Genomic DNA, 27,484 nt, shown 5'->3' with positions numbered 1-27,484 from the left:
TATAGTTTATTAACAAAATAACATGGATTATATCGTTGTAAATAAATCTTGATTCTTGAGATTGGATTATATGTTACAAACTTAGCCAATGTGGTTGCAGTTACAGTACAAAACAAAAATTTGATTAGTTTGGGAACTTATAAAGCTTTTCTACGTAGAAAATTAAGGTAATACACCATTGATAGTGTTGTTTGTTTCAATAAGTCAAATATATATTTACATCAACACAAAAGGAATATGAAGATGCTGAGCTCAACTTCACTTAATTTAGTTCAATTTACAACTCTAATAATAGTAAAAAGAAATCTTCTTGTATAAATTTTTAAATGTTCTTTTCTGCCTGCATCTGAATCCAACTATAAAATGTCTAATGACTAAGACTATGTTATATATATAAATATATTCTGTGGTGGGAATAGAACATGAAAACACATACATATTTAAGTTTTTTTCTTTTCAAATCAGTGATCATAAGGGTTGGAACAGACAGAGATTGGCTCTGTTACTCTTAGAGATCCTCCAAGCTCCAAAGGCACAAGAGGAATAAGCGAATGCAGCACATCGGTTATCAATGGCCGGTAACTTGGCTCTGGTTGCACACATAGAACTGCCACTGCAGCAACCTGTTCAATTTCATCCCCACATTTTATTTTCTAATTTAACATCTAATATCAGAAAGAAAGAGAAACAAAAATGGTGATTTCGATAGGAATTTTTACCTGGTAGAGGTGTTTTAAATCCATGGTGTCTTTTATCGCAGGATCCACAACATTTGGAAGCCTTGTTCTGTCTGTGAGCTGAGGCATTGCCTGCAAGTTGGTTCGAAAATTATGTTTAGAGATTTTAAGGCTATGTTTGGAAAATGAATTTCGGTGGGGTAAGAAAAAAATGTTTCACATGTTTGATATGGAAACATTTTCCTTACACGTTTCTTTCGATACTAAAATTCAATTTCCAAGCATAGCCGAAAGAAAATTTGGAAGAGGGCCATGAGTTTTGGAGGTTGAAGGATGCTTCTTACCCTTTTCACTAGAGACTGGTTCTGATCTGGTATCTTATATTCAACAAGCTTTCTTCCAATGAGGAGCTCAAAAAGAACAACCCCAAAAGCATAGACATCACTTTTATCAGTTAATTTTCCTGAAATGATATTATGACATTATTTCTATTTATATTATTATGAATTAAGAGTATATACACTTCATGGGACCACAACATGCTAGGCCTGAGCAGATATACTAAACAGACAAAAACAATCTTTGTTTTCTTCTTAACAATCCCAGAAAAAATCCAAAATCAATAAATGCATACATAAAAACACAATGAGTAAGAAAATAAGTAAAGGAAAATGCTTCCTATATTCTTACAGGTTAATAATGAAAGAAACATACCATCCAAAATGTACTCTGGAGCTACATAAGCTGAAGTTTCTGACACTTCAATGTTGTCCTTGTTGTCAAACCCAGAAGTTACAGCAATTCCAAAATGGGAAAGCTAGATCAAGAAAAGGGAAAAACAAATAAATATCTCATTAAGGGAAAAGAGGGGGTAAAGAATCAAGCATCAAAAGGTTACTGATATGATATATTCTCACCTTCGCACTAAAATTATAATCCAGAAGAATGTTACACAATTGTAGATCTCTATGTACCACAGGAGGATTACAGTTCTCATGAAGATATTCCAGTCCCCTAACATCATCAACAACGGTGGTTCAACGCATATTAATACACTAAACGGTCGAAAATTTCGGTTAAAATTAGTCTTGTGGAAGTACCTACCTGGCAACATCAACAGCAATTTTCAACCTGAGATGCCAAGTTAGAGCTGATCCTTGAGTAGGCCCTAAAGAATTAAACAAACAAACATAATGCCAATATATAGTTATAAAGTTTTATTCAAAAGTCTTTATTTCAACCTTGTCGTTTTCAGTTGTTGCCAATAGAAAATTCTTACCATGTAATTGAGTTTCTAATGATCCATTTTGCATCATTTCATAGACAAGGAACCTTGTTTTGTTATGAATGCAATATCCCAAAAGTTTGATAATGTTCTGGTGCCAAATTTTGCTCAGCCATTTCACCTCATTCTGATGTGTAAAGAAAAGACTAGTAAGGCAAAAGAGCACACACAAAAAACCAATTTCAGTCTCAAATGGGGAAAGCATTACATTAAATTTTCTTTCAGCATCTGATCCAGTAGTAGTAACATCTACTTTCTTCACAGCAACAAGAACTTTTTCATCTAAAAGAGCTTTGTAAACAATTCCAGAACCACCCTCACTCAAAACATTACTTCTCCCAAATTTGTTAGTTGCAGCTTCCAACGTTTGATAATCGAAAATAGCCACTGAACCCTTCCTACTACTTCCCATCCTTGAGGAGCTAAACCCCACCATTGCTGAACTCAATGATAACCCTTTTGAAGCCTCTTCTAATTGATTGAAATGCATTTATGAAAAAACAAGAGGACATGAAGGCAAAACATGGTTCATAATCTAGGTGATTTCAATTAACTTTTTAACTAAACAAAATTAATGAAGTAATGGTGAAAAGGGAACATACCCTTTTCCTTTTGGCTCTTCCCATTGGAGTCTCTCAACTTTCTATGTCTATAAATCCAAAAGCAAGAGAGAAACAGCAAGAGTCCACCAAGGAAAGTGGAAGAAACAATTAGAGCAATAAGAATTCTCTTGTTCAAATCATGGTGGTGCACTACTCTAACCTCAGGTTTTGCTGCTGCTAATAACACAACAAGAATATTCGTTAAGCTTTTAAAAAAATACCATTTTCAAAATTCAAAAAGGGGGCAATTTAGGTAACCTATCTTATGGTTCTGAGAAGAAGACTAAAGAGGGGGGAAAATATCATGTATCAAAAGCTTTGTGCTTTTCAAGTTGAATTGCTTTGGTTATTTCTTCAGTAATTTGTATGAAAATGAAGAAGAAAAAAACAACCCATTTGGATTTAAAACAAAGAAAACAACAAATAAACCTAAGCAAGTTGAGAACCAGAACTCAAAACGAACACACCATGAAAATAAAAACACAAACTTTAACGCCAAATACCTGAAGATTCATCCTCCATTGAAGAAAACTGAGAAATGGGTTCTTCCTCCTTAAGAAAAACATGACGAGAAATGTAATAAGGAGAAGACTCTGGTCTTCTTGCATCAACAACAATGAGTGAGAACAAAATGGTAATGATTAGTACCCACATGGGTATTAAGAGAGAAAATAGATTCATTAGTTACTTTTTCTTCTACTATAATAATATATATAGTGAGAAGAGACAGAAAGATTATATCTTTAGATTATTAATGGATGAATGAGAAGTTGTGCTGTTGTGTAAAATTTGAATCTCTCCCTCTCTCTGGTTTTTCCTTTTTTTTTTTTGTTGGGAGGGAGAGAGAAGTGAGAAGAAGACAAAAGAGAGGAGGAGGAAAACCAAGAAAGCACTTTTATTTTAATTGTAGGGTGATCTGTATCCATCCAAATGGGACATGAAATCATGTGGTAGTTATCAAAAGGTAAAAAAACTTCACTCAATCACACTCACTCTTCTGGATACACACAATAAATTTGACATTCTCCCTATTTTGTTTAATTTAAATATTCATTTCTACAAACATTTTTACTACCACTTTCATTTTTTTTTTGAAATCCCATCTACTTCGAGATGACATAGAATCCACATTTATTCATTAATTGTCTTATACAAAATAAGTAATTGAATACAAGGATAGCCTAACCATCAAACCTTGCTAACTATAGTTAATAAAACATAATCAAAATTGAAACAGTTATAATTGACGATAGTACTTTACTGGTGCTTATTAATTAATTATTTTTATTATTATTATTTTAATGAGCAATTTGCGGCAAAACCCCTTATGTTTTAATTTTTATACACTTAACCCCCTTATCTTTTTTTTTGGTGGCAAAACCCCCTTATGTTTTAATTTTTATACACTTAACCCCCTTATCTTTTTTTTGGTGGCAAAACCCCCTTATGTTTTAATTTTTATACACTTAACCCCCTTATCTTTTTTTTTTTGTGGCAAAAACCCCTTATGTTTTAATTTTTATACATTTAACCCCTCTATCTTTTGTTTTGGTAGCAAAACCCTTCAGTTTACTTTTCTTTGCACATTTAAAGTTTTAGTTAAATATTACCGTTAAATACTAACCGGATTACTACTGTATCGACTTCGAGGTTTTACCGTTACATATACAAAGGTGTATACAGTGGTCATGCAGTTGATATTTAACGGTAATATTTAACTGGCGTGTCAAATTTGCAAAGAAAAATAAACATAAGGGGGTTTTGCCACCAAAAAAAAGATAAGGGGGTTAAGTGTATAAAAATTAAAACATAAGGGGGTTTTGCCACAAAAAAAAAAGATAAGGGGGTTAAGTGTATAAAAATCAAAACATAAGGGGGTTTTGCCACCAAAAATAAAGATAAGGGGGTTAAGTGTATAAAAATCAAAACATAAGGGGGTTTCGCCGCAAATTGCTCTATTTTAATTTTGAGGAAAGTGATCTGAAATTAAAACCCTCTCCTCAAAATTAAAATAGCAATAATAATAAAAAAAAAAATAATTAACAATTACTACTTTGATTGAAACCTCCTCTTTGTGAGGAGAAGTGTGAAACTATCACATTATTATTATTATTATTATTGAAATAAAAGATTTCATTAAACATATTATTTTAAAAAGTTTTTTTTAGAGAGCCTGTTAAACATTTTTTAAAAACCTTAAAAAAAAAACACATTATTATAGTTTCAAAATATAATTAAACATTTCATTAAACATATTATTTTAAGAATTAATTGTGCTACAGAAAAATATAATTACAAAATTTAATATTAAATTAATTCTCTTTTTAATATTTTATTCAAAATATAAAATAATAAAACGTTTATTATTTAATACTATAGTTACATATTATTATAAAATAACAAAAATAACATAAAAATAGATATAAAAGTAAATCATTATTTATTATGATGTAAATTTTTATACTATGCTAAACTTAATTGGCACACAATTTTTTGTACACCATATATGAGTTTGTGGAATTTGAGTATATTTATAAGTAGAGTTTAAAATTATTTCAATTTTTTAATAGAGATAAATTAAAGTATCATGATAGACATAACTAATGGAAAAATATGTAAGAGTTGTCATGTCTCCATTGGTGGACATGAGACATAACATATATGTGAATGACCTACTAAAAACATGCTTGTTTATTTTGAGAAATGTCTTTCATATACCTAAAATAGACAAGTATTTTTAAAATTGCAACTTATATTTACCTTGTTTAAAGTTCATATATATATTTCTTTTGTTTTTCCCTTCCTTGGATTGGATTTTTAACTGTACTTTATTGGAGTGGTCCATAGTAAGAGAAAAGCAAACGAAAGGCATGTGCTTTTAACCTTAACTATGTTAGTTATATCATTAAAAGGAACATTCGTTTGTATTATATTGATGTAAACAAGACAAACATATATACCTTACATAATCTATATCTAATCTATTGCATGCATAACTTAAACAAATATAAGTTAATAAAACATAAATTGGAAGGAAAAATACTATTTATTTACCATTATATTAAGTATAAGCATAATTAATGTCTCTGCAATATTGAATATCATATAAATGGACATAACTTCTTTTAATGACCATAATCAAAATTGAAAAGGGTCACTTACTAGCAAAGGCCAAAACCTATATATATATAATTAAATAAAAAAATGGATACATGATGTATATTATATAAATAATAATAATAATATGGTTTGAAATTTGAATTGTGGATAGGATATGATAGTAGGTGCATGGTTATGGATATGTGACAAAGAGATTAATTAAACACACACTACCTTACCCTACAGTGTAGGGAATGTTAAAAGTATGGAAACTTATAACTATATTATTGTTGTTATTATTGTTAGTCTTAGTAGTCCCCATCCCATCTTTTCTTTACTTCAAACATAACATTATGTTTATGTCCCATGCATTGTCCCAACTCCAAACATAACATCTTTAACTCAACCATATTATAAATATGATAATGAAAGTGACCAAATCACAAGGCTCATCACTTTCGAACTTTTTCTAAGTACCTAAAGATGTAAAAATGAGGTGGGAGTGGCTTATACTTGCTATGGTTCTCTTGAATTGATGACCATAACTCAAATTTCCCAACTTCTAATATTCCAAAATTCTTTCATTCCAATTTCTCATATTAAAATTGGTATTTTTTTATGATAAATAATTGCATGTGGTGTTAGAAAATTAATAATATACCAAGATCCATTTGTATATAACATAGAACACAATAGTAATATATAATAATTAGGTATGTGTACCTGATTAATCCATAGCAATTATCTCTGTTTGATCCCATTGCTATTCCAATTTGATAGTGCAATACTATCAACTAAGTCTTCCTCCCTAGATCTCTAAATCAGAAGCAGTTTTATTTATCTGATTATCAAAAGGTATACAATTGTGATGAGACAATATGTATTTATAGAGTTAGGGAGGGGACTTAGCTACAAAACCCTAGTTAAGGCTGGGCACGCTCATCAAAGGCTTCAACTGAAAAGCCCACACTTCGCTTCTTCCTAGACTTTACACAGATGCTAAGCCCATTAGCAATTGATCACCAACAATATGGGCTACCACAGCAAAGAACTATCCAATCAACCCAAGTTTTAATAAAACCAATAAAACTTAATGTAAGCCCAAATAAAAAGTCTAACATTCTCCCACTTGGGCTACATTAATTTTAATACATATATATTATATATCAAAATAATTTTATTTGAAAACGACTCATGGGTTGAACAACAAGAAAACATTTGTGGCCACTTTAAAAATGATAGTTCTCTCGATAAGATCTCAACATACCGGTCAATTTAACCTTTGATAATGAACTATGACGATTCATATTGTTTTTAACTCAACAAAAGACATTCATAATCACAAATACCAAAGTATTAAATCGACATGGTCAATAAAGTCTTTAGAGTGTGGTAAGGATTTATGTTCAACATGTGATCAATTTAAAATAACATAATATCCTTATCAGTCCTCAATTTCACTGATACCGTGATGCTTAATAAATAAGCCAGTGAAATTCATCATACACCACTTAACATAAGTAAGTGTCACTAAACTTGCTTAAAAAATTAAGCCAACAACATATCATTGTTATTAAGCAAATATACTTAAAATACAATGATCACAACAAGATATGAACTACATGCTTTCAATTCAATTATTCTCGAGAATATAACAAAGCCTAACTGAAAGCATAAACATCCAATAATAAAAAAAGTATTGGCCCACAAAGTAGTTCATAACATCAACAAGTAAATTACATATAAATGTAATCTCAAAAGATAAAGCAAGAAACTCCCACTAACCCAAAGGAACAAAAGATTATAAAATGCCTATATCAAAAACATGTTTATCAAACAATATGGCACTTAATCCTTTGGTTAGAGGATCTGCAAACATCAACTCGGTCTTTCAATATTCTATCACAATGTCTTCTTTCTTAACCAAGTCTTTAATAGTGAGATACTTTATTTCCTTATATTTAGAAGCACTACTAATCTCATTATTCTTTGAAAAGAAAACAACAATACTATTATCACAATAGATTAGTATAGGAGAGGAAATAGGATCAACTAGTCGTATCTCTAAAATCAAATTCTTTAACCATAAAACTTGCAAAGATGCCCCATAACATGCAACAAATTTAACATACATAGTAGATGATACGATCAAAGTCTATTTAACACTTTTTCAAGAAATAAAGAAGACCAACAAAAGTGAAAATATAGCCAGAAGTTGACTTTAAATCATCTACATAACCACCAAAATCTGAATCTGAATAACCAACAACTTAAAGATTGCTGACATGCTTATACACAAGCATAAAACTCTTCGTTCTATGCAAATATCTCAAAACTTTATTAGCTGCAACCCAATGATCATGGCCAGGATCAGATATATATCTCCTAAGAACATCGACCATGAAAGCAATATCAGGTCTAGTGCAAACCTAAGCATACATCAAACTCCCTACTGCACTTGCATATGGGATATTCTTCATTGCTTCTCTTTCTAAGTTGTTCTTGGGACAATGTTGCTTAGTAAATTTGTCCCTTTCAGAATAGGAACGAAACCAGCTTTACACAAATTCATGTTGAACCTTTTGAGCACACGAGTAACGTAAGCTTCTTGAGGTAAGCCAAGAACTTTTCGATTCCTGTCACGATGGATCTCAATCCCCAAAACATAGAATGCCTCTCCAAGATCTTTCATATCAAAATTGGAAGACGGATTTTTTTTTTTTTTTTGTCTCATTTAGTAATGACAAATCACTGCTGGCAAGTAAAATATCGTCTACATAAAGAACAAGAAAAATATGATGACTCCCACTGATCTTCATATAAATACACTAGTCAAACTTGTTCTCGATGAAACCCAACGATGTTGTCACAACCTTATTAAACTTCAAGTACCCTTTAGTGAGATGCCTGTTTGAGACTATAAATGGATCATTTCAATTTGCAAACCAAATTGTCATTTCCATTTTCCTCGAAGCCTTCAGATTGAGACATAAAAAATTTGCTCACTCAATTCTCCATTCAGAACAATAGTTTTAACATCAATTTGATGCAACTCTAAATCAAAATGCGCAACTAAGGTCATAATGATTCTGAATGAATCTTTAGTAGAAACAGGTGAGAAAGTTTCAGTGTAATCAATACCTTCTCTTTGAGTAAAGCCTTTAGCCACTAAACGCGCTTTAAACCTTTCAATCTGCCCCATTTTATCCTTTTAGTTCTTAAAAAAATTCATTTGCAACCTATTGGTTTGAAACCATCAGGTAATAGAACTAACTTCCTCATATACATTATTTTTGTCCATGAACTTAATCTCATCATTCATAGCTTCTATCCATTTTGAAGAATGTGGACAATTAGGTGCTTCACTATAAGTGAGAGGTTCCACAAAATGACCAAGATTACATTCACCTTCTCCAAGGTAAATAAAATTATCATCACACCTTATTGACATCTTTTGTCTTTGAGATCTCCATATAGGAGGTACTTCTGGAATAACCTCTATTTATTGACCATCATTTTGAATGACATATTCCACAATTAGATTTCTCTGATAACAAGACCCTCATCAACAACAAAACCTTCTTCAATAATAGGTTCCTCATCAATAGTAGGACCCTCGTCATCTTAAATAGTAGGAGCAATATATTCATCAAGAATGTGAGTCGTTATCAACTGCAGTAAGAATAAGACTGCTATTATTATCATCTCTTGAAAAAGACATAGGAATAAAAATTCCTTTAGATGACTCCCCCATTTCAAGAGATGGTGAATGAATATTTTCAGCAACATCAAAATTTAGCAGTCTGAGATTCAACAATTCACGTACCACGAGTAGGACAGTAAAAGCGATAGCCTTTTAATCGCATTGGATAACCAATGAAATAACAAAGATTTGTTCTCGGATCTAACTTTTTCAAATTAGGATCATAAATCTTTACTTCAAATTTGACAACCCCATACACGAAGATGATTCAGACTAGGCTTCCGCCCAGTCCACAACTTAATAAGGGGTTTTGGGAACAGATTTACTCGGAACACGATTTAAAATATAAGTTGCAGTCATAAGTGCTTCACCCCATAAAAAACTCTGGAAGATTTGATCTACGCATCATACTTCTAAGCATATCCATGAGAGTGCTTTCAGCAACGCCATTTTTCTCAGTGAACCTGACATATTGTATTGAGAAACTACACAATATTCTAGAAAATATTCAGCAAAAGGCCTCATGTGTTGTTTAGATTCTATATAACAACCAGAATATTCTCCTCCGCGATCAAAATGAACAAATTTTATGACTCTTCCCAATGATTTCTCAAGAACATTTCGAAAGATTTTGACTTTATCAAAAGCGTTGGATTGTCTCTGATCAGGTAGGTGAGGCCATAAGAAGAAAAAACATCGATAAAAGTTATAAAATACTTGTTGCTGCACAACGTGTTGCAATAAGGTTTACTGATGTTAGTGTGGATAATCTCTTATAAAGAGTGACTAGTGAGCGATACCGCTTTCTTATTTTAGTCAATTTTTCACCGATACAATCAAGACAAGTATCACAACCGAAACATCAACAGGAGAAAGAATTTTAGCTAGAAGTAATCGATCAATTCTTTCTTTAGAAATATGACCCGATTTATCGTGCCAGAATAATAAGGATGTTATCTTAATATAAGATTTCTTATCCACAATATTCACAATATTAAAAAAGGAAGCTAAGGAAGTCAATGATAATTTGAAAAGAATATCAGAGTAAAAACAGTTTCCAATTATTCGGAGTCAAACATAATGTCAACACTATAATTGGCAAAACGAAAAGAAAATCATTGTGCGGAAGCGAAACTGAATTACTTTAAAAATAGGAATCAAGAAATTACTGTTCAAAACAATCTGAACACTAAACTGTAATTCAAGAATAAGTGTGCCAATATAGATAACATCAACTCTAACATAAGTGCCTTTAAGCTTTGACTCCCTCTCACTTATCTTCTGAGATCCCTTAGCCCTGGTTGTGGTTGCTTCTTTTCATATTTTCTTTATCCTTTGTTGGGCTTGAGTTGAGAAACAAAGTGAGAAGACTCATTCTTCTCATTTTGTTAGCTTACTTTGCTTAACTTTATACTGAGAAATAAGGTTACTAACACTTTATATTTTACTATAATTGTTTAAAGGTTCTTGATAATTTGAAAGAGGCGAAGTGCATGAAGAACTTGAAGAATAGTGTAAAAGTCGGGAAGAGGAATATTATAATCTTTCAACTTGTACTGAACATTAATAATTTTTAAAATAAAACCTCGCACTCCTTTGATTTATCATACTGAATGGTTGTCATTGCATTCATAAGATGTCCAACTGCAGCGATTTCACTAGTGTGAAATAGTTTTTCTTTGCTTTGAAATATTCATTAGCATTTGTGGTGTTTGGCAAACCACCAAAAGATGTTCAGGAATTAAACGTTTCACAGCAATGAGACTAAGATGATTTGAATTTTTCTAATGTGCATGAAGAATTTTTTGGGCAATAATTCTGATATTAGTATAAGATCAGCAGATTTTTCTTCTCGAAGGCATAAGTCCAAATCTATTATGCCTAAAGCAATTTTCACATCTCGTTTCCATGTCTTAAAGTTGAAGCATTCAGAATTCAGATGAAAACGTTATTAATGTTCTCAGAAAGGAGACCAAAAAATCCAAAAATTAAAACTTGAATAAGCAATATGAGCAATGCATTAGAAAATATTGCAGTCAATCGTCATTATAAACTCCCCGGGTAATATAACACACACATGATCTACCTTCATGAAGTTAACAACAAAGAAAAAAAATACATATCATTTAAGAATTTTATTACCTTTGGGCAAATAAATTTCTTAAAAATATGTATTAATTCAAGCAAAAAATAATAATAAATTTATATATTTAAATTATTACCTTTGGGCAAATAATTAAAATATACACATTTAATATTAACTCACTTCATGGAATGTGAACTAATATATATAACTACTACCTTTGGGCAAGTAATTACACATATAGCCAACCAAAATAAATATTTTCTATAACATATGAAATTTGGTGATAAAATAATCATTAAAAATTTAATAATTTTCAACCAAATTTCTAAAAAGTTATATATAAATTGCTTGTAATATATTGATAATAAAAAATAAAGTGTCCACCATAACACATTATTTTTACATCAAACAATCAAGTTTTAAAATTTTAGAACAACAAATAATGGAAAAATGTGAAATAAAGAATATTGGTGGAGATTACATAGTCAAGATAAATCAAATAAGAGAGTGACTATGTCATACGGAACGAGAAGAAACCCAAAAAAATTTCTATGATCGACAGATTTCGAAAAATCATCAAAAAATATTTTTAATAATTTTTTTAACTGCATAATTATCATTAAAATAATAATAATTATTAAACGGCGTCAAAAAATTAATTAAAAATCACCAAAAATTCAGAAATCAAATTCTAATAATGTTGAAAAAAAGAATCGTCGAAAACGGAGTCACGAAACTACCTCACTCTCTCTCACTCTCCGGCAGCCGCGAGTGGGCTTCGTCCCAGCAGGTTGTCTTCAACCTCCAAAGAACCTCCATGGCTGAAAAAATGGGTTTTGTGCGGACCGGTTCGGACCCGAGCGGGTCGGGACGAAATTCCGGCCAAAAAAGTGACGAAATGGACGGGAAAAAGAGGGATTTTGATTGGTTTACGATTTCTAATAGATCTACATTAATTTAAATGCAACAACACATAAACCGTGTATATCTAAATTAAAACTAATCTAAAAACTAAAGAAGCAAAGTAACTTGAAAATTTGATCAAATTCGGAAATTAAACTTTTAGAAACATTTTAAATCAATGATTGATGAGATATGTACAATTAATTTCGGATTATAATCAATAAATTGAAAAACACAAAATTAATTTCATAAAGAAAATATATAAACCCTAAAAGTTTAATCTTAAAATTCTCCTAATTTACTCAATGATTTTATGCAAGTAATATATCAAAAGAAAGAGAATTTAATGAGGAATAAAACCCCTAAACTTTTAAGATCGAAAAATAAAAAATTCAACATAAAATAATAACGAAATTAATATGTAATTGGAAAAAAAAAAAAGGTAACATATACATATTAATTGTTATAAAAATTATAGGTTCTAAATCATATACAATAAATGCGATACCACACGTTAAAATTAATAATATACCAAGATCCATTTGTATATAACATAGAACACAATAGTAATATATAATAATTAGGTATGTGTACTCCGATTAATCCATGAATTATCTCCGTTTGATCCACACAGCTTATTCCAATTTGATAGTGCAATACTATCAACTAAGTCTTCCTCCCTAGATCTCTAAATCGAAGCGGTTAGCTTTATTTATCTGATTATCAAAAGGTATATTGTGATGAGACGCAATATGTATTTATAGAGTTAGGGAGGGTGACTTACTAAAAAACCCTATTGGCCGCTCATCAAAGGCTTGAGTCAACTAGAAAAGCCCCACACTTCGCTTCACCTGAACTTTACACACGGATGCTAAGCCCATTATTATTGATCACCAACAATATGAGGCTACCACAAAGAAAGAACTATCCAATCAACCCAAGTTTAATAAAACCAATAAAACTTAATGTAATGCCCCAAATAAAAAGTCTAACATGTGGCCCTTCAAAAAAAAAAAAAAATTGCATGTGGAAATTTATATTATTTGCATGTGAATATTACTATTATTATTTTATCTAAATTCCCCAAATTATTTATTTTTTTCTTTTGAGAGGCCCCAAATTATTTAGACTATCTTGTAAATATGTTAAAATTTCAAATAATTTATTGTACCCAACAAAATTCAAAAGATTATTTCGCAAGTGAATTTTATATATGAGATGAACTATGCTTTCTTCACCATAAATAAATAATAAAAAATTATTTATCTCCTTGTCTTTAATGGTGTGTTTCTATTTTTATCACCATTGTAATCACATTATCTTTTATTTCTTTTTTTTTTCAGCCAAATATATTGTAAAGTTTAATAGACACGTATTTTATTAGATAAAAAATCTTTTAAAATTTAATAATGAAAGATAAAAGTTGAAAATGAACCAAAGCGATGTGGATTTGAATTTTTATTTATTTTTTATTTTTTTATTATTTTTTTTAAAAAAGTTATTCTTTGAAATTCAAAAAAGTGAGATTCTCTCTTTCCTTCTCAAAACTCAAATTTCCCAACTTAATTATCTCTTTCCTTTTTGTGCCTCTGATTTTCGAATTTCACAATTTGATGAAAGATTTTGGCTTTGAGGAAGAACAGGGGAAACAAAATTACTATTAATGGCGGAAAATTCAGTTGATTTGCCAGAAGAATGCTGGGAATTAGTCCTCAATTTCGTCGAAGACCGCCGACATTATGCATCTTTATCTTTGGTTTGCAAGCTTTTCTTCTCCATCACCAATCAACTCATCACTTCCCTTGCAATTCCTCATCCGACGGTCGTCGTTCTCCCACAATTGCTTCGAAGATTTACCAGACTCAGAACGGTTGACTTCAGTGAGTTCCACGGTGATGTCGATGGCCTTCTTTCTCAAATTTCGGAATCTGGGTTGGACCTCGAATCACTCAATATCTCCAATCGGTCAACTCTCCCAATTCATGGGTTAAGAGTTTTGGGATCCAAAATGAAGAATTTGAGGTGTTTGAATTGCTCAAAAATCTATTCTTTACAGGACAGCGATCTGGGTTTGATTGCAAATTCGATCCCAACTCTTGAAGAGTTGGATATTAGCTATCTTATGGATGATTATCGCTCAAACTCTAATGGGTTGTTGGATATGAGCAGTTTTACGAAACCCATAAGCGATTCTGGGATCTTGACGTTGTCGTTGAAGCTCAAAGGTTTGAAAAAGCTCAATCTTTCTGGTAATCACTTCATTACTGATAGGTCTCTTGTCCATCTTTCTACGAATTGTGTCCAATTGCGTGAGATAGTGATTCACTTTTGTGATTTCATTACACCATATGGAATTGCCTTGATGATCCGTGGCTGTGTTTATTTGAGTTCATTATCTGTATTTGGAACTAGGCTTAGTGTTGTGGATTCAACATTGACAGATTCATTGGTTTCAGCAAAGGCTTTATGTTCTATTGATTTGTCTGGTTTTAATATCTTGGATGAAATGCTTTACTTAATTGCAGAAGCACATATGCCATTAAATAAGCTTATTCTCTCTTGTTGCTCTGGTTTTACATTACATGGTATCAAACAATTGCTATCTAAGCACCAATCTCTTCAGCACTTGGATCTTCAGGATGCGGATTTCCTAACAGACGAGTCCGTGTTTCAGTTAACAAAGTTTCTCCCAAGTTTAAAATACATAAACCTTTCTATGTGCACTAAGTTGACAGATTCAACATTCTTCGGACTCATTGAAAATTGTCCAGTTTTGAATGGGATCAACATGGTTGGTACAAAGGTTGGTACAAAGGTAGGAGCTAAAAAACCAAATACCAACCATGTTTCCAACACTCTCAAGTCTTTGTATTTGGGTCAAAATTTCTCTTTAGTCAATGAAAGCTTAAAAGAATTCGCATTTGCCATCAGCAATTTGAAACTGCTCGATTTAAACAGTTGCTTAAGCATTACAGAGGAAGGCCTTTTAGAAGTTTCAAAGAGATGCACTGAGCTTAGGTACTTGGACATGAGTTATTGTAGAGGGGTCAAGACTTTTCTTATGGACTTTGAATTCTCTAAATTGGAAGTGTTATGTGCAAGAGGATTGAGAATCAATGATGATGGGTTGGCTTTGGTTGGAAGAAAATGCCCTCAACTCTTGCAATTGGACTTGACTGGCTGCTTCAAAGTGACTGATGATGGAGTGAAGCAAGTGGTGAAGAACTGCCGAGCATTGAGGGAGATAATTCTAAAGCAGTGTAATAAAGTTAGCATAGATATCATTGCCTGGATGGTGTTCTCTAGGCCAACACTCAGAAGAATAGTCCCACCTTGTGGCTTCGTTCCTAGCGAAAGCCAGAGGAATTTTTTCTTACGCCATGGATGTTTTGTTTGTGAAGGCTAGCTATTGAAGGAATTCAACTGTTTATGTCAAAATTTTCTCTTTTGTGAATTACTCATTCTCGGAGAACAAGGTATATTAGTATCATTTCCTATGTACTTATCTTATTGCTGTAAACTAAATTGGGTTACTGTATTATTATTTTCATACTTTGATGGTCATTGGCAATTGTAAAGATCATTTGAAGGTACTTGAATGTGAATCATATTTGCAACTGTATTAATTTGGGAGACATATGAATGTGATGATTTTCGTAGTTATATAAAGCTAGTTCTGTTGTGAATTATTGTTTTAGTAATGAATACTGTTATAAAAAAGCTCACTAACTACTCAAACTTTACTAAACAAATTAAGAACTGGTAGATATTATTGAAATAGACTACAGGAAGATATCATAGAAAACCAGAAAAAAAAAAAAAAAACAGAGTTAACTATTTAGCTTCCAAATGGAGGTGAATCAAAAGAAGGTGGTGGAAGCTGAATTGGAGACAGAAAGGGCTGTGATGGTGGGAGCTGTTGCACTGGCTCATTAAACTGAAGTGGTTCCTGTGGATTTTCTGGAATCGGAGGTGGCAGAAAGATATTTGGTGGTTCCTGTGTGACGGGTAATTCAGGTGGTGCAATCACCCCAGCATCTGGTACATTTGGTGTGAAAGAAAATGGTGGTAACTGGGGTTCAGGTGGCAAAAGGGGTTGAGTTGGTGTGAAAGAAAATGGCGGTTCAGGTGGTAAAAGGGGTTGAGTTGGTGTGAAAGAAAATGGGGGTTCAGGTGGTAGAAGGGGTTGAGTTGGTGTGAAAGAAAATGGTGGTTCAGGTGGTAACAGCGGTTCAGTTGGTGTGAAAGAAAATGGCGGTTCAGGTGGTAACAGCGGTTCAGTTGGTGTTGAAGAAAATGGGGGTTCAGGTGGTAACAGCGGTTCAGTTGGTGTTAAAGAAAATGGGGGTTCCGGGGGTAAGAGGGGTTCATTTGGTGTAAAAGAAAATGGGGGTTCGGGTGGTAACAGAGGCTCAGTTGGTGGAGAAAATAATGGGACAAGAGGTGGAGCTGGAGTAAAGTCTTCAGGTGGTGGCAAATCTGGTGTAGGCGGGGGAAGAAAGAAATCCGGTACCTGTGGTGTGGGAACAATAGGAGGTGAAGGTACTAATGGAACTGCATCAGGAGGAGGTGAAAGTACTATTGGAACTCCATCAGGAGGAGGTGATGTCCATGGTAGTGTTGGAGAATCTATGAATGGAATAGGTGGTGGTAGGAATATGGGTGGTGGTGGAGGGGAAGGCAATGGGGGTGGGGGTGATGGAACCAAAGGCGGTGGAGGTGGAGATGGCGGAAGCAGTGGTGGTGAGGGTGTAGGCAATGGAGGCAGTGGAGGCAACGGTGGTGGGGATACAGGCAGTGGTGGCGGTGAGGGAGTAGGCAGTGGAGGAGGAGGAGGAATTACTGCTGGTGGCGGCAATGGAGGCAATGGTGGCAATGGTGGTGGAGACAATGGCGGTGGTGATGGGGAAGGTTGTACAGGTGGAAATGGGAGAATTGGTGGTGGAAAGATAGGAGCTGGTGGTGGTGGTGAAAGGATTGGAGTTGGAATTGATGGTGGTGGCAGTATTGGAACTGGGGGAGGAGTAAGGATCGGTGGTGGCAGAGGCAGAGGTGGAGGATTTCGGGGTGGAGATGGTGGCCTAGGCCTTGGCCTAGGTGTTGGTAAAAAAGGGTTGTCTGGAGAAGGAGAAGTTGAAAAAGGCCATTGGCCACAAGCATCAAATAGGTATTGGAATAAAGGGTCACAGCATGATCTTCTTCCTTCTCCTCTGCATCTACTTCTTCCTCTATTACTACTTCTTCTACTTCTTCTTTGACTTGTTCCTCTCTTTTGTGATTCTGGTGAACCTTGGTGGTGCTTGGAATGATGATGATGATTCCTTGCTTCAGTGATAGTTTGAGTGAGTAGAAGCAGACCAAAAAAGATCACAACTCCCTTCATTTCTTTCTCATGTTGTTCTCCTCAATCATCTATTTTTTTCTCCATACAATAAAAAATAGAGCAACAATAGTATAATATAATATACTAGAAAGCCAATTTACTGTAGTAGTCTTGAAAACATCACTTGCAGTTGGCCATAACTGTGTTTCTTTAATTTCACTTATGGGAGACACATGAAGATTTTGTATAACAATCCACTTGTCAAAATGAGTTACAAAAATGTGTGTATATATACAAATAGTCAAATACAATATGCTTATAAGAGTAAGAGGAAGAAGAGATAAGTTTGCTATTTTCAAAGCCATATTATCATTATTATCATACGAGTGTATGAGTAGTAATAACTAATAAGCCTAGTCCTCTCCATACTCCATCCATAGTGAAAAGGGTATTTAATGAGAGAATGCCTAGTTTGAAGTGCCATTCACTTTGACAAAGAATGGAAGCAATAAATGTAGTTAGTGCTTCATGTCGTTAATGACATACGACACTAACCTTAATATCTACGACATATAATCGAGCAAAAAATATTATGAATGATTTAAAACAAATGTGACATGTGCATTTTATCCTTAATGTACAAGTAATTTCATACAAAAAATCTATAGTAACTAACTCATATTAGAATTAGACAATAAAGACGACTAATTTAATTATAATATAATAATTGTAGAATTATATTATCTAATGAATGTTGGGAAAAGGCATGCATACATGCTGTAATCTTAGTTGTTATGTTTTTCTTGTACTGGTGTGTAACCACTTCTCAAATCAGCTACCAGTGATAGTTAAGGTTTGGTTTTAGACTAACACTTTGCTGAGCTATTTAGAGGGCAAGGAATGAAAAAGGTGTAGAAAAGAATGTTTTCCAATGCTATTCTCTTCATGCATTTGTTATTACTTATTTTGATCAATAAAAAGTCGCTCAAGTTTTAAATTTAGAGACATCATAGACAGGTTTAATCGCTAGTGATGGGGTCGAGTGGTGGTGTGCGCTTCATGCAAACAACATCAAGATTAATGTTGATGCATCTATTTTTGGAGGTGTGCAAGGGTATGGTTTTGGTATAGTGGCTAGAAAAGAGTATGGTTTTGCTAGAGGGTATTACTCATTTTTACCAAGGGATTGTTTGGCCTGAATTAGCAGAGGCAATTAGTGTAAGAGATGCACTAAATTGGATCAAAGAAAAAGGCTTCCAACAGGTAGTCTTAGAAATTGACTGCTTGGTAGTGGTACAAGCAATTTGAAATCCCATTATAATGATTTTTGTTTTTGGTTTAGTAATAAGTATAAAGTTTTACTGGTTGAATTAAAATATATTGTTATTTATTTTGTTAAACGTTCAACAAATTTATTAGACTATGTATTTATAAGAGTTTTTAGTTTATAATTTGAATGTATTTTTAGTATGGGAATACTAAATGAATTGTTTCCTTATTTGATAAAAGAATTTGAAGGTTAATAAAGCTCTTAATTAGCACATACACATGTATATAATTCATTTTTATATATAGATAAAATGCTATCAACAAAATTATTATTATATCCATTTCAATCTCATATTTATAGCAATTTTATATTGCCATGTCACTATACATATCTTTATATATATAGATGGAAACTAATTAATTAGAATTAATTCATTATATCCATTTCAATCTCATCTTTATAGCAATTTTACACTCCCACATTACTACCACGTACTTAATTTTTTTAAATTAACATTATATATCCCTTATTTTTAGATTAAATGTATCCATTAGAGAATAATTTAAGAATATTATTTATCCCAAAAAAGAATTTTATTTATTGAATTAAAGTGATAAAATTCTGTTAAAATTCTTCCGTAATATATATCTCAATAAACAGTTATACCTTGACTCTGTTACTCCTACTTATCATATTATTATTTTTTTTTAATTATTATTGGATTTTAGTTACAATAACCAACAATATATCCGTATTAAAATTTGGATAGAGATTGAAATATTCCAATATTGTTTCAAATTCCATCTATAAAATACTCTCCAAAACCCTAAACACAAAATCCATAATCTCATAATCGAAGCAAAACAACCATGGCTTCTATTTCTTCACATTTCCCAATATCATTATTATTATTAAGTTTAATTTCATTACTAATCCCATTATCATTAGCAGCAGAAGAAACGACAACAACGACAATCAAAAATGTAACATACGACGCTAAATCGTTCATGATCAATGGAAAACGACAAATCATTTTATCTGGGTCGATTCACTATCCGAGAAGCACCCAACATATGTGGCCTGATTTGATTCAAAAGGCCAAAGAAGGTGGCCTCGATGCAATTGAGAGCTACATCTTTTGGGATCACCACGAGCCACTCCGCCGTAAGTACGATTTTTCCGGTAACCTCGATTTCGTGAAATTCTTTAAACTCGTACAACAAGCAGGGCTGTACGGAGTTTTGAGAATTGGGCCTTATGTTTGTGCCGAGTGGAGCTACGGTGGTTTCCCATTGTGGCTCAAGAACACTCCCGGAATTGTACTCAGAACTGATAATGATATTTACAAAAATGAAATGCAGACATTTGTTACCAAAATTATCGATATGTGTAAACAAGCAAAACTCTTTGCCTCACAGGTATATTTATATATATATGCATATATATATATATATACATTTATAATTAATTTTTTAATATTGTTTTCTATTTTTTTTATTTATATGTACATTTTTATTAATGTGAAAAAGTAGGAAAAAGTTTGTATAATTTTAACCGGTAGAATCAAATATATATTACAGGTTAAAATTATTGATTTTTTTTTTTAATAGATTATTGATTTAATAAATTTTTTTACAAGATATTATTATAAGTTTTTTTTTTTTTGAAAATTTATGTACACTTACAACAATAGAATTGTTAAACATAAAATAGAAGTTTTTTTTTTCAAAATAATTTTTAGGTAATGTTATAAATAAAATTTACAGGGGAGGTGCAATTATTTTAGCCCAGATCGAAAATGAGTACGGATTAAATTTTTTTATATATAAATTATAATTAATTTTTTAATATTGTTTTCTATTAAGTAGGAAAAAGTGTGTATAAATTAGAAAAATTAAAATTATTTTTCTATGTGCATTCATAATATTAATTATATGATACTCCTAATAATAACTCATTTCCTAATCTGTAGAATCAAATATATTGCAGGTTAAAATTATTGATTTTCTTTTTTTTGAATAGATTAATGATTTAATAAATTTTTTTACAGGAAATTATTATAATTTTTTTTTTACGTACACATACAAGTTACAACAATAGAATTGTTAACATACAATAGAAGTTTTTTTTTTTTTTTAAAATAACTTTTAGCTAAATGTTGTAAATAAAATTTACAGGGAGGTCCAATTATCATAGCCCAGATCGAAAATGAGTACGGAAACGTAATGGAGCCATACGGAGAAGCAGGAGAGTCATACCTAAATTGGTGCGCTGAAATGGCTGTGGCTCAAAACGTCGGCGTTCCATGGATAATGTGTCAACAGCCCAATGCGCCTAAGCCCATGATTAACACTTGCAATGGTTACTACTGCGAATCGTTCGAACCAAACAGTCCCAACAGTCCCAAAATGTTCACAGAGAACTGGGTCGGGTGGTTCAAGAAATGGGGCGAGAGGGACCCACATAGGACCGCTGAGGACGTGGCGTTTTCGGTGGCTCGTTTTTTCCAACGTGGCGGAGCCTTTAACAATTATTATATGTATCACGGTGGGACCAACTTTGGTAGGTCGGCTGGTGGGCCCTACATTGCGACCACGTACGACTACGATGCGCCGCTTGATGAGTATGGGAATTTGAACCAACCTAAGTGGGGCCACCTTAAACAACTTCATCAATCTCTCAAGATCGGTCAGGACGTTATTACCGCCGGAAACTGGACTGGTTAGTTAAATTTATTATTATTATTATAAATATATCCAATTTTTGTAAATAAGACATATAATTCAAAAATATGTTTTCTTTTGCGATAATTAAACATAAATAACAACTTTCTCTCTTCAAACTAAATTTTTAAGTATTTTTTAAGAATATAAAAATAAATTTGTATTCGTAAGCCTCAATAATTCTTTAGGAAGAAATGATTTATTTTTATCTTGATTTATTCATTGCTTTTTGTTAAAACCAATTCCTCTTTTTCTGAAAATAAAATGTGGAATTCTGTTCTCACTTCTAAATCTTTTTTTTAGTCATAGCCTGTATCATTAATTATGTTTTATTTGTCAAAATCATTAATTATTTATTCAATTATAGATTATTAACTTTTCAATATTCCTCTTTTGTCATTTTTTTAATATAAAATTTTTAAAAAAAATTATAATCTATATATCTCTGTGTATCCGTTTTAATATGTGAACTAATTTTTAGTCGATTTTTTTTTTATAATCATGTTAAATTTCTATATTATAGATTACTTGATAATTATTTCTAAATTATTTTAAATTTCTTAATTTTTTTGAATAATATCTGATGACAAAACAAATAAATCAGAATATATAAAACACTAAAATTATTTTTAAATTCTTTTAAGGAGATAACCCATATAAATAAAAATAAAATTATTAAAATTAATTATATATAAAAAAACATTATTTTTTCTTAAAAAAATATTATAAATACTTTATTTTATTTTATTTTTCGAATTTTACCTGAATCTCAGTGAGATTAAGCTTATTGAGATTTTTAATGGTGCAGAGAAGGAAATTGTGCCGGGTGTTAATCTAACAACCCACACTAACGGCGCTCAGAGGTTTTGCTTCATAAGCAACACAAACACAGAAGGTGACCCAATCAACGTCAATCTTAACAACGACGGCGTTTACTGGGTTCCCTCATGGTCCGTCACTCTCCTCCGTAACTGCAACAGCGAGATTTATAACACTGCCAAGATCAATGCTCAGACATCTCTGTTCGTCAAAAAACAAAGCTTGCCTCACAACCATGAAAATCAGAAAGGCCCCGGATTCAAATGGGTTTGGGCACCAGAAACCATTAGAGACACACTTCAAGGTAAAGGAAGATTCAGAGCTTCACAACTTCTCGAACAGAAACTCACCACTTCCGATGTTAGTGATTATTTATGGTATATGACCACAATCGAAGTCAACCAAACTAAGAGAGTGTTTTTGAGGGTCAACACTACTGGTCATGTTCTCCATGCTTATGTGAACAAGAGATTTGTGGGTTCTCAATCGGGTACACCGAATCAACTTGGGTTTATCTTTGAAACCCCTGTTGTACTGACACGTGGCAAAAACAACATCACTCTGCTCAGCGCCACCGTTGGATTGGCTAATTACGGTTCATTTTTCGAAAATAAACCCACTGGAATCGCTGGAGGACCTGTTCAGTTAGTGGGAAACGACAACTCCTCTGTTTTAAACGACTTGTCGTTTAACAATTGGTCTTATAAGGTTGGACTGAATGGAGAGTGGAAGAGGGTGTTTGATCCCAATGCTCATCAACACCATCCATGGAGGACCACTGAGCCACCGGTTAACCGGAGAATGACTTGGTACAAGACGAGTTTCCAAACCCCTTCAGGCGATGACCCTGTTGTGGTTGACTTATTGGGTATGGGAAAAGGACATGCTTGGGTGAATGGGAATAGCTTGGGTCGGTTTTGGCCTTCGGTTTTGGCTAACTCAACTGGCTGTGGCAACTGTGATTACCGCGGTGAGTACAACCCCGATAAATGTGTCACCAACTGCGGCGAACCGTCGCAGCGGTGGTACCATGTTCCAAGGTCGTTCATGAAGACTGATGGGAAATCCAACACTTTGATTTTGTTTGAAGAAATTGGTGGGAATCCTAAAGATGTGAGCTTTAGCACTGTTGGTGTTGCGATTGGTTGTGGTACAGCTTATGAAGGGAACACAATTGAACTTTCGTGCAACAATGGCAAAATTATTTCTGGTATTGATTTTGCTAGCTTTGGAGATCCAAAGGGAGAGTGTGGTTCTTTTACTAAAGGTGTTTGTGAATCGAATGTTAGTGTTTCTGAAGTTGAGAAGGCTTGTGTTGGAAAAGAGTCTTGCTCTGTTAATGTTTCTACAAACACATTTGGCTCTGTTGATTGTGGAAATGGTGTTATTAAAAGATTAGCTGTACAAGCTTCTTGTGCTTAGAAATTGTGAAGAGTGTGAGTGAGTGGTAGCTTAATAATGTTAGTAATAATGGGGTTTGTTTTTTCTTTCTTTGCTTGATTTTATTAGTAATTGTAATTGATACTTTTTAAGTATGTGAATAATGTGGTTTGTTTTTCATTATTGCTTTGGTGTGAGTTGTGTTTTTTCTTTTCATTATTAGTTCCTAACCTTTTTCGGTCTTGATAATAAGTCTTTTGTTTTGTTGAGTTGCATTAGTTGTGTATAATTAGAGTGAATAATCATTTTTGACTCAAATAATTTGAATTCTAATTCTTTGGTTGAGTTTGACTTTTAAGCCACCAAAAACTTGTTTCTAAATTTTTGAATGACTTATAATTTTTGTTTATATTTTTAGCTTCTTAATGAAGTCATTAATAATAATAATAATGATGATGATGATGGTAAAGTCATTTTATACAATGTTAATATTTTAGATTTCCCAAACAGGACATTAGTCTTATCATATGTGAGACATTGGAACTAAGATTTGAGAAATAAAATTCTTCTGATATTGAGTTGCGAGATCTTGTATAGTTTTATAACATCATTAATGGATTTCAATATAATATTTTGTGGAACCTTTAACAACAAAGTCAAAGTGACCCTGTACAATGATCATCGTGATAAATATTATTTTGGATGATTTTGTAAAAATTATTAATTGAACTTTGTTTTGTTAAATAATATAATAAATTCTATATATTTTAAAATTATATAAATAGGATCTTAAACTATTGTCAAATTAAAACTTAATAATAATCGGATCTAATGACAAAATTAATAACATTTTTTATATTTTCTTGTGTTAGAAATTTAAAAAATAAAATTATTGAAAATTAAACTCGTGTCATATTTTTACTATTTTAAATTAGAGTAATTTGCGACATAAATAATTTTCAATTGCAAATAAATACGAAGTTTAATTTTTAGTAATAATTCTTAAGTTATATTTTTAAAATACGTGATTCTTTAATTTTAAGTCATTATCGTCATTTTTTTATTGGTATATTTAAATTACTTTTTTTAAAAAAAAAAAAAATTTGATGACTTCCACCAATTATAAATTGACATGTGGCAAGTCACTTAATTGGGTATTTATTTACAGAAATCCAATATATAATTTTTGTAAAATATAATTTTCAAAATGGTATTTTAACAATTTATTAATTAAAGAAAAGAAAAAGAGAGAAAGAAAGAATTAATGTGCATCAACACTAAAACAAGAATCTTATTTTCAGGTTGAAAATTTAGACACAATATTTTGACAGCAACCTAACCGGCCAGCCTATTCCAACTGCAAAAAAAAAAAAGAAAAAAGAAGAAGAGATTTATCAAAGATAAAATAAAATTGGAACAAAGAACTGAAAAAGCAGAATGTTGTTGTCTAGTGCTTGTAAATCTATTTTTTTTTCCACTGCATACAAGTTTTAAAAATACAGAAGCAACCTTAAAGTTTTAAACTTTTCTCTATAGGTTAAATAAGTGAAAGATACCATATTGTGATCCCAAAGTTTTGTTACACAACCTTAATGCGTTAGTGAATCCAACTTTTTACAGATTGAATTAAATTAGATTTGAATTATTGTGCGAATTTAATTAGATTCAAAATATGAAATTATCCATAAACACTCCTAAAACTAATATCTAGTAACATATCTATATTAACAAATGAGAATTGAACAAATAAAAACAGAAAAGTGTAGCACAAAATTTTAACTATACAGGATAGAGCATGGCACAAAATCAATTTCATTGATTATACAAAAGGTTGGCTCTGAAATATAATGAGTCATTGGAAAAAATAAATTTTTGGGACCTTATTTAGAAGAAAATGTGATATTCTTTAAAATTAGTAAAAAAAATATATAAATTTATAAAGAAAAAAAAAATTGTGCTCCTCAACTAAGTGGATCCTAAACACAGACTTAATGCGTTTGGGCCGAGCTTGATTATAGATAGGGACATTATTGACTATATAGTATATAGAATGTTTAGATTTTCAACATACAAGAAGCTATAAGAGTAAAGAGTACTCTTCTATAAATTTTTAGCTGAATAGTGAGTAGTAAATTTTTGTTATAAATATATATAAAAAAAAATGAAAATCTACGTAATTACTATTTTTTTAATAGACGTAATTATTATTTTAATCATCCATAATTATGTAATTTTTTTAAAATTTTGTATATTTATTCTTCAAAATTTTAAGTACTTTTTACAATTCTCCATAATTTTAATTTATTAGGAATTAGTATTAGCTTAATCTTCGCCATAACTAAAAGCAAAAACTCCTAACAAAATAAAAAAGAACATGAAATTTATTAGCATAATCTATTGAGGTATTTTATGGAACATATGACAGCTATTTTTGAATAACTTGGATATTTTATCCATTTAAAATCATTTGCAAGAGCTTATTTTTGTCTGTATAAGAATTAACATTCTCAAAAATACCACAAAAGTAAGAAATTATAAACATGACATCTTAGGAAAAGTATACAGCTTTACCGTAGAATTCCAAGCTCTATTTTAGGCTTTTGTCATAAACCAATACCTGCCTAGTAACATCTCTCTCAAGAAACATGAATTCAACCAATGAAACTTTTTTCTTAGAAGATTGCACACACTTAAAATATGACTAACAAATTATAGAAAATTAATGATTTTCTCCCTAAATATATTATTTAAGGCTTCAAATTTGTCTGTATCATATTGGTCTGGCTCATATTTATATATATTTTTAAAAAATATGAGTCATGCCATGCAAAAAAATATAAGTTTAGAAATTATAAACTTAGGGATTTAATGAATGTTAATTGATTATTCCAATTTAGTTAATATAATTATTTTAGTGTTCTTTTTGGATTATTGTAATTTGTTTTTATTTGTGTTTATACATATTTTAGAATGGCCACTTGAAATATGATTCATGATCCTAATATAAAATCTATGAAGTAAATATTACGAATACTCTAATAGAATAAATATATTTTGATGTAAAACGAGAGTATTCACGTAGCATGTGTGAGATTTTGATTATTACTTAATACAAATCATATGTTAACTTATTTTAATAGATAATATATGGTTTAAGACTTTAATGATATGAGAAGAGAGTTAGTGTTATTTTTGTAATCTGTCCACTTAAAAAAAAAATTGATAGTGAGAAATATTACGAATACTCTAATAGAATAAATATATTTCATGTTTTGCTCCCTCCTCATTTTAAGGTTAACATGAAAATAAGAAGTATTATCATCCCAAAATCGGAGCCAAGTAATCTTACTTTTTTTACTTTAAATAAGTAGCAAACATTCTAGCTTGAGTTTTAATTGAAGTGATTGCAAGAAGCTTTTTCAGCCTGTGGTAGCAACCTATTTTTTGGATCTTCCTGTAAGAGTAATTGAGCCTCCTGGGTAATTTGATTTGGCCAAATAATAATCTACATCACCTACAATACTAGTCTTGTTTAATCTCTTAAGAGCATGTTTGAGCCTAAGCAGTTTCCCCAATGTTCAATTCAAAGACATACCCTTCAAATCCTTATTCCA

The 27,484-nt window shown here is 31.7% G+C and overlaps 4 protein-coding genes across 7 annotated transcripts; 2 read left to right on the top strand and 2 right to left on the bottom strand.

Annotated features, from left to right (window-relative positions):
* Positions 1-236: 236 nt before the first annotated feature.
* On the bottom strand, positions 237-3,577 carry LOC115708214 (probable receptor-like protein kinase At1g80640). 4 transcript variants are annotated; one of them, XM_030636425.2, is made up of 10 exons: positions 3,068-3,577; positions 2,565-2,741; positions 2,171-2,433; positions 1,957-2,089; positions 1,782-1,845; positions 1,595-1,691; positions 1,392-1,494; positions 1,022-1,140; positions 720-809; positions 237-623 (listed from the first exon to the last, which is right to left on the bottom strand). In XM_030636425.2, exons 1-10 carry the CDS (start codon positions 3,243-3,245, stop codon positions 462-464), a joined length of 1,386 nt encoding a protein of 461 aa, XP_030492285.2. In that variant the 5' UTR covers positions 3,246-3,577; the 3' UTR covers positions 237-461. The 4 variants fall into 4 exon arrangements, with proteins under 4 accessions (XP_030492285.2, XP_030492288.2, XP_030492286.2 ...); XM_030636428.2 differs by having other exon boundaries at positions 2,171-2,430; XM_030636426.2 differs by having other exon boundaries at positions 2,565-2,738.
* Positions 3,578-13,804: 10,227 nt separating this feature from the next.
* On the top strand, positions 13,805-16,028 carry LOC115707898 (F-box/LRR-repeat protein 3). Its single transcript, XM_030635994.2, has one exon. The coding sequence runs from the start codon at positions 14,019-14,021 to the stop codon at positions 15,759-15,761; it is 1,743 nt and encodes a 580-aa protein (XP_030491854.2). The 5' UTR covers positions 13,805-14,018; the 3' UTR covers positions 15,762-16,028.
* A 79-nt stretch (positions 16,029-16,107) lies between these two features.
* Positions 16,108-17,820, bottom strand: LOC115707899 (leucine-rich repeat extensin-like protein 3). The gene has a single exon (XM_030635995.2). The coding sequence runs from the start codon at positions 17,736-17,738 to the stop codon at positions 16,194-16,196; it is 1,545 nt and encodes a 514-aa protein (XP_030491855.2). The 5' UTR covers positions 17,739-17,820; the 3' UTR covers positions 16,108-16,193.
* A 1,907-nt stretch (positions 17,821-19,727) lies between these two features.
* LOC115707897 (beta-galactosidase 15) lies at positions 19,728-24,053 on the top strand. Its single transcript, XM_030635993.2, has 3 exons — positions 19,728-20,366; positions 21,126-21,669; positions 22,480-24,053. The coding sequence occupies exons 1-3, from the start codon at positions 19,818-19,820 to the stop codon at positions 23,910-23,912; spliced, it is 2,526 nt and encodes an 841-aa protein (XP_030491853.2). The 5' UTR covers positions 19,728-19,817; the 3' UTR covers positions 23,913-24,053.
* Positions 24,054-27,484: the final 3,431 nt, after the last annotated feature.

Source organism: Cannabis sativa, chromosome 1 (genome assembly GCF_029168945.1).
Source record: "Cannabis sativa cultivar Pink pepper isolate KNU-18-1 chromosome 1, ASM2916894v1, whole genome shotgun sequence".
NCBI classification, from domain to species: domain Eukaryota; kingdom Viridiplantae; phylum Streptophyta; class Magnoliopsida; order Rosales; family Cannabaceae; genus Cannabis; species Cannabis sativa.
The sequence above is the reverse complement of the archived record's forward strand: the minus strand, read 5'-3'. Positions and strand labels throughout refer to the sequence as shown.

Coding starts and splice junctions, on each gene's coding strand:
- LOC115708214 (XM_030636425.2), bottom strand. CDS start 3,245: ATGAATCTATTTTCTCTCTTAATACCCATGTGGGTACTAATCATTACC. Junction 2,742..3,067: donor AATGGAGGATGAATCTTCAG/GTATTTGGCGTT, acceptor TTGTGTTATTAG/CAGCAGCAAAACCTGAGGTT. Junction 1,846..1,956: donor ATTAGAAACTCAATTACATG/GTAAGAATTTTC, acceptor TTAATTCTTTAG/GGCCTACTCAAGGATCAGCT.
- LOC115707899 (XM_030635995.2), bottom strand. CDS start 17,738: ATGAAGGGAGTTGTGATCTTTTTTGGTCTGCTTCTACTCACTCAAACT.
- LOC115707898 (XM_030635994.2), top strand. CDS start 14,019: ATGGCGGAAAATTCAGTTGATTTGCCAGAAGAATGCTGGGAATTAGTC.
- LOC115707897 (XM_030635993.2), top strand. CDS start 19,818: ATGGCTTCTATTTCTTCACATTTCCCAATATCATTATTATTATTAAGT. Junction 20,367..21,125: donor CAAAACTCTTTGCCTCACAG/GTATATTTATAT, acceptor TAAAATTTACAG/GGAGGTCCAATTATCATAGC. Junction 21,670..22,479: donor TACCGCCGGAAACTGGACTG/GTTAGTTAAATT, acceptor TTAATGGTGCAG/AGAAGGAAATTGTGCCGGGT.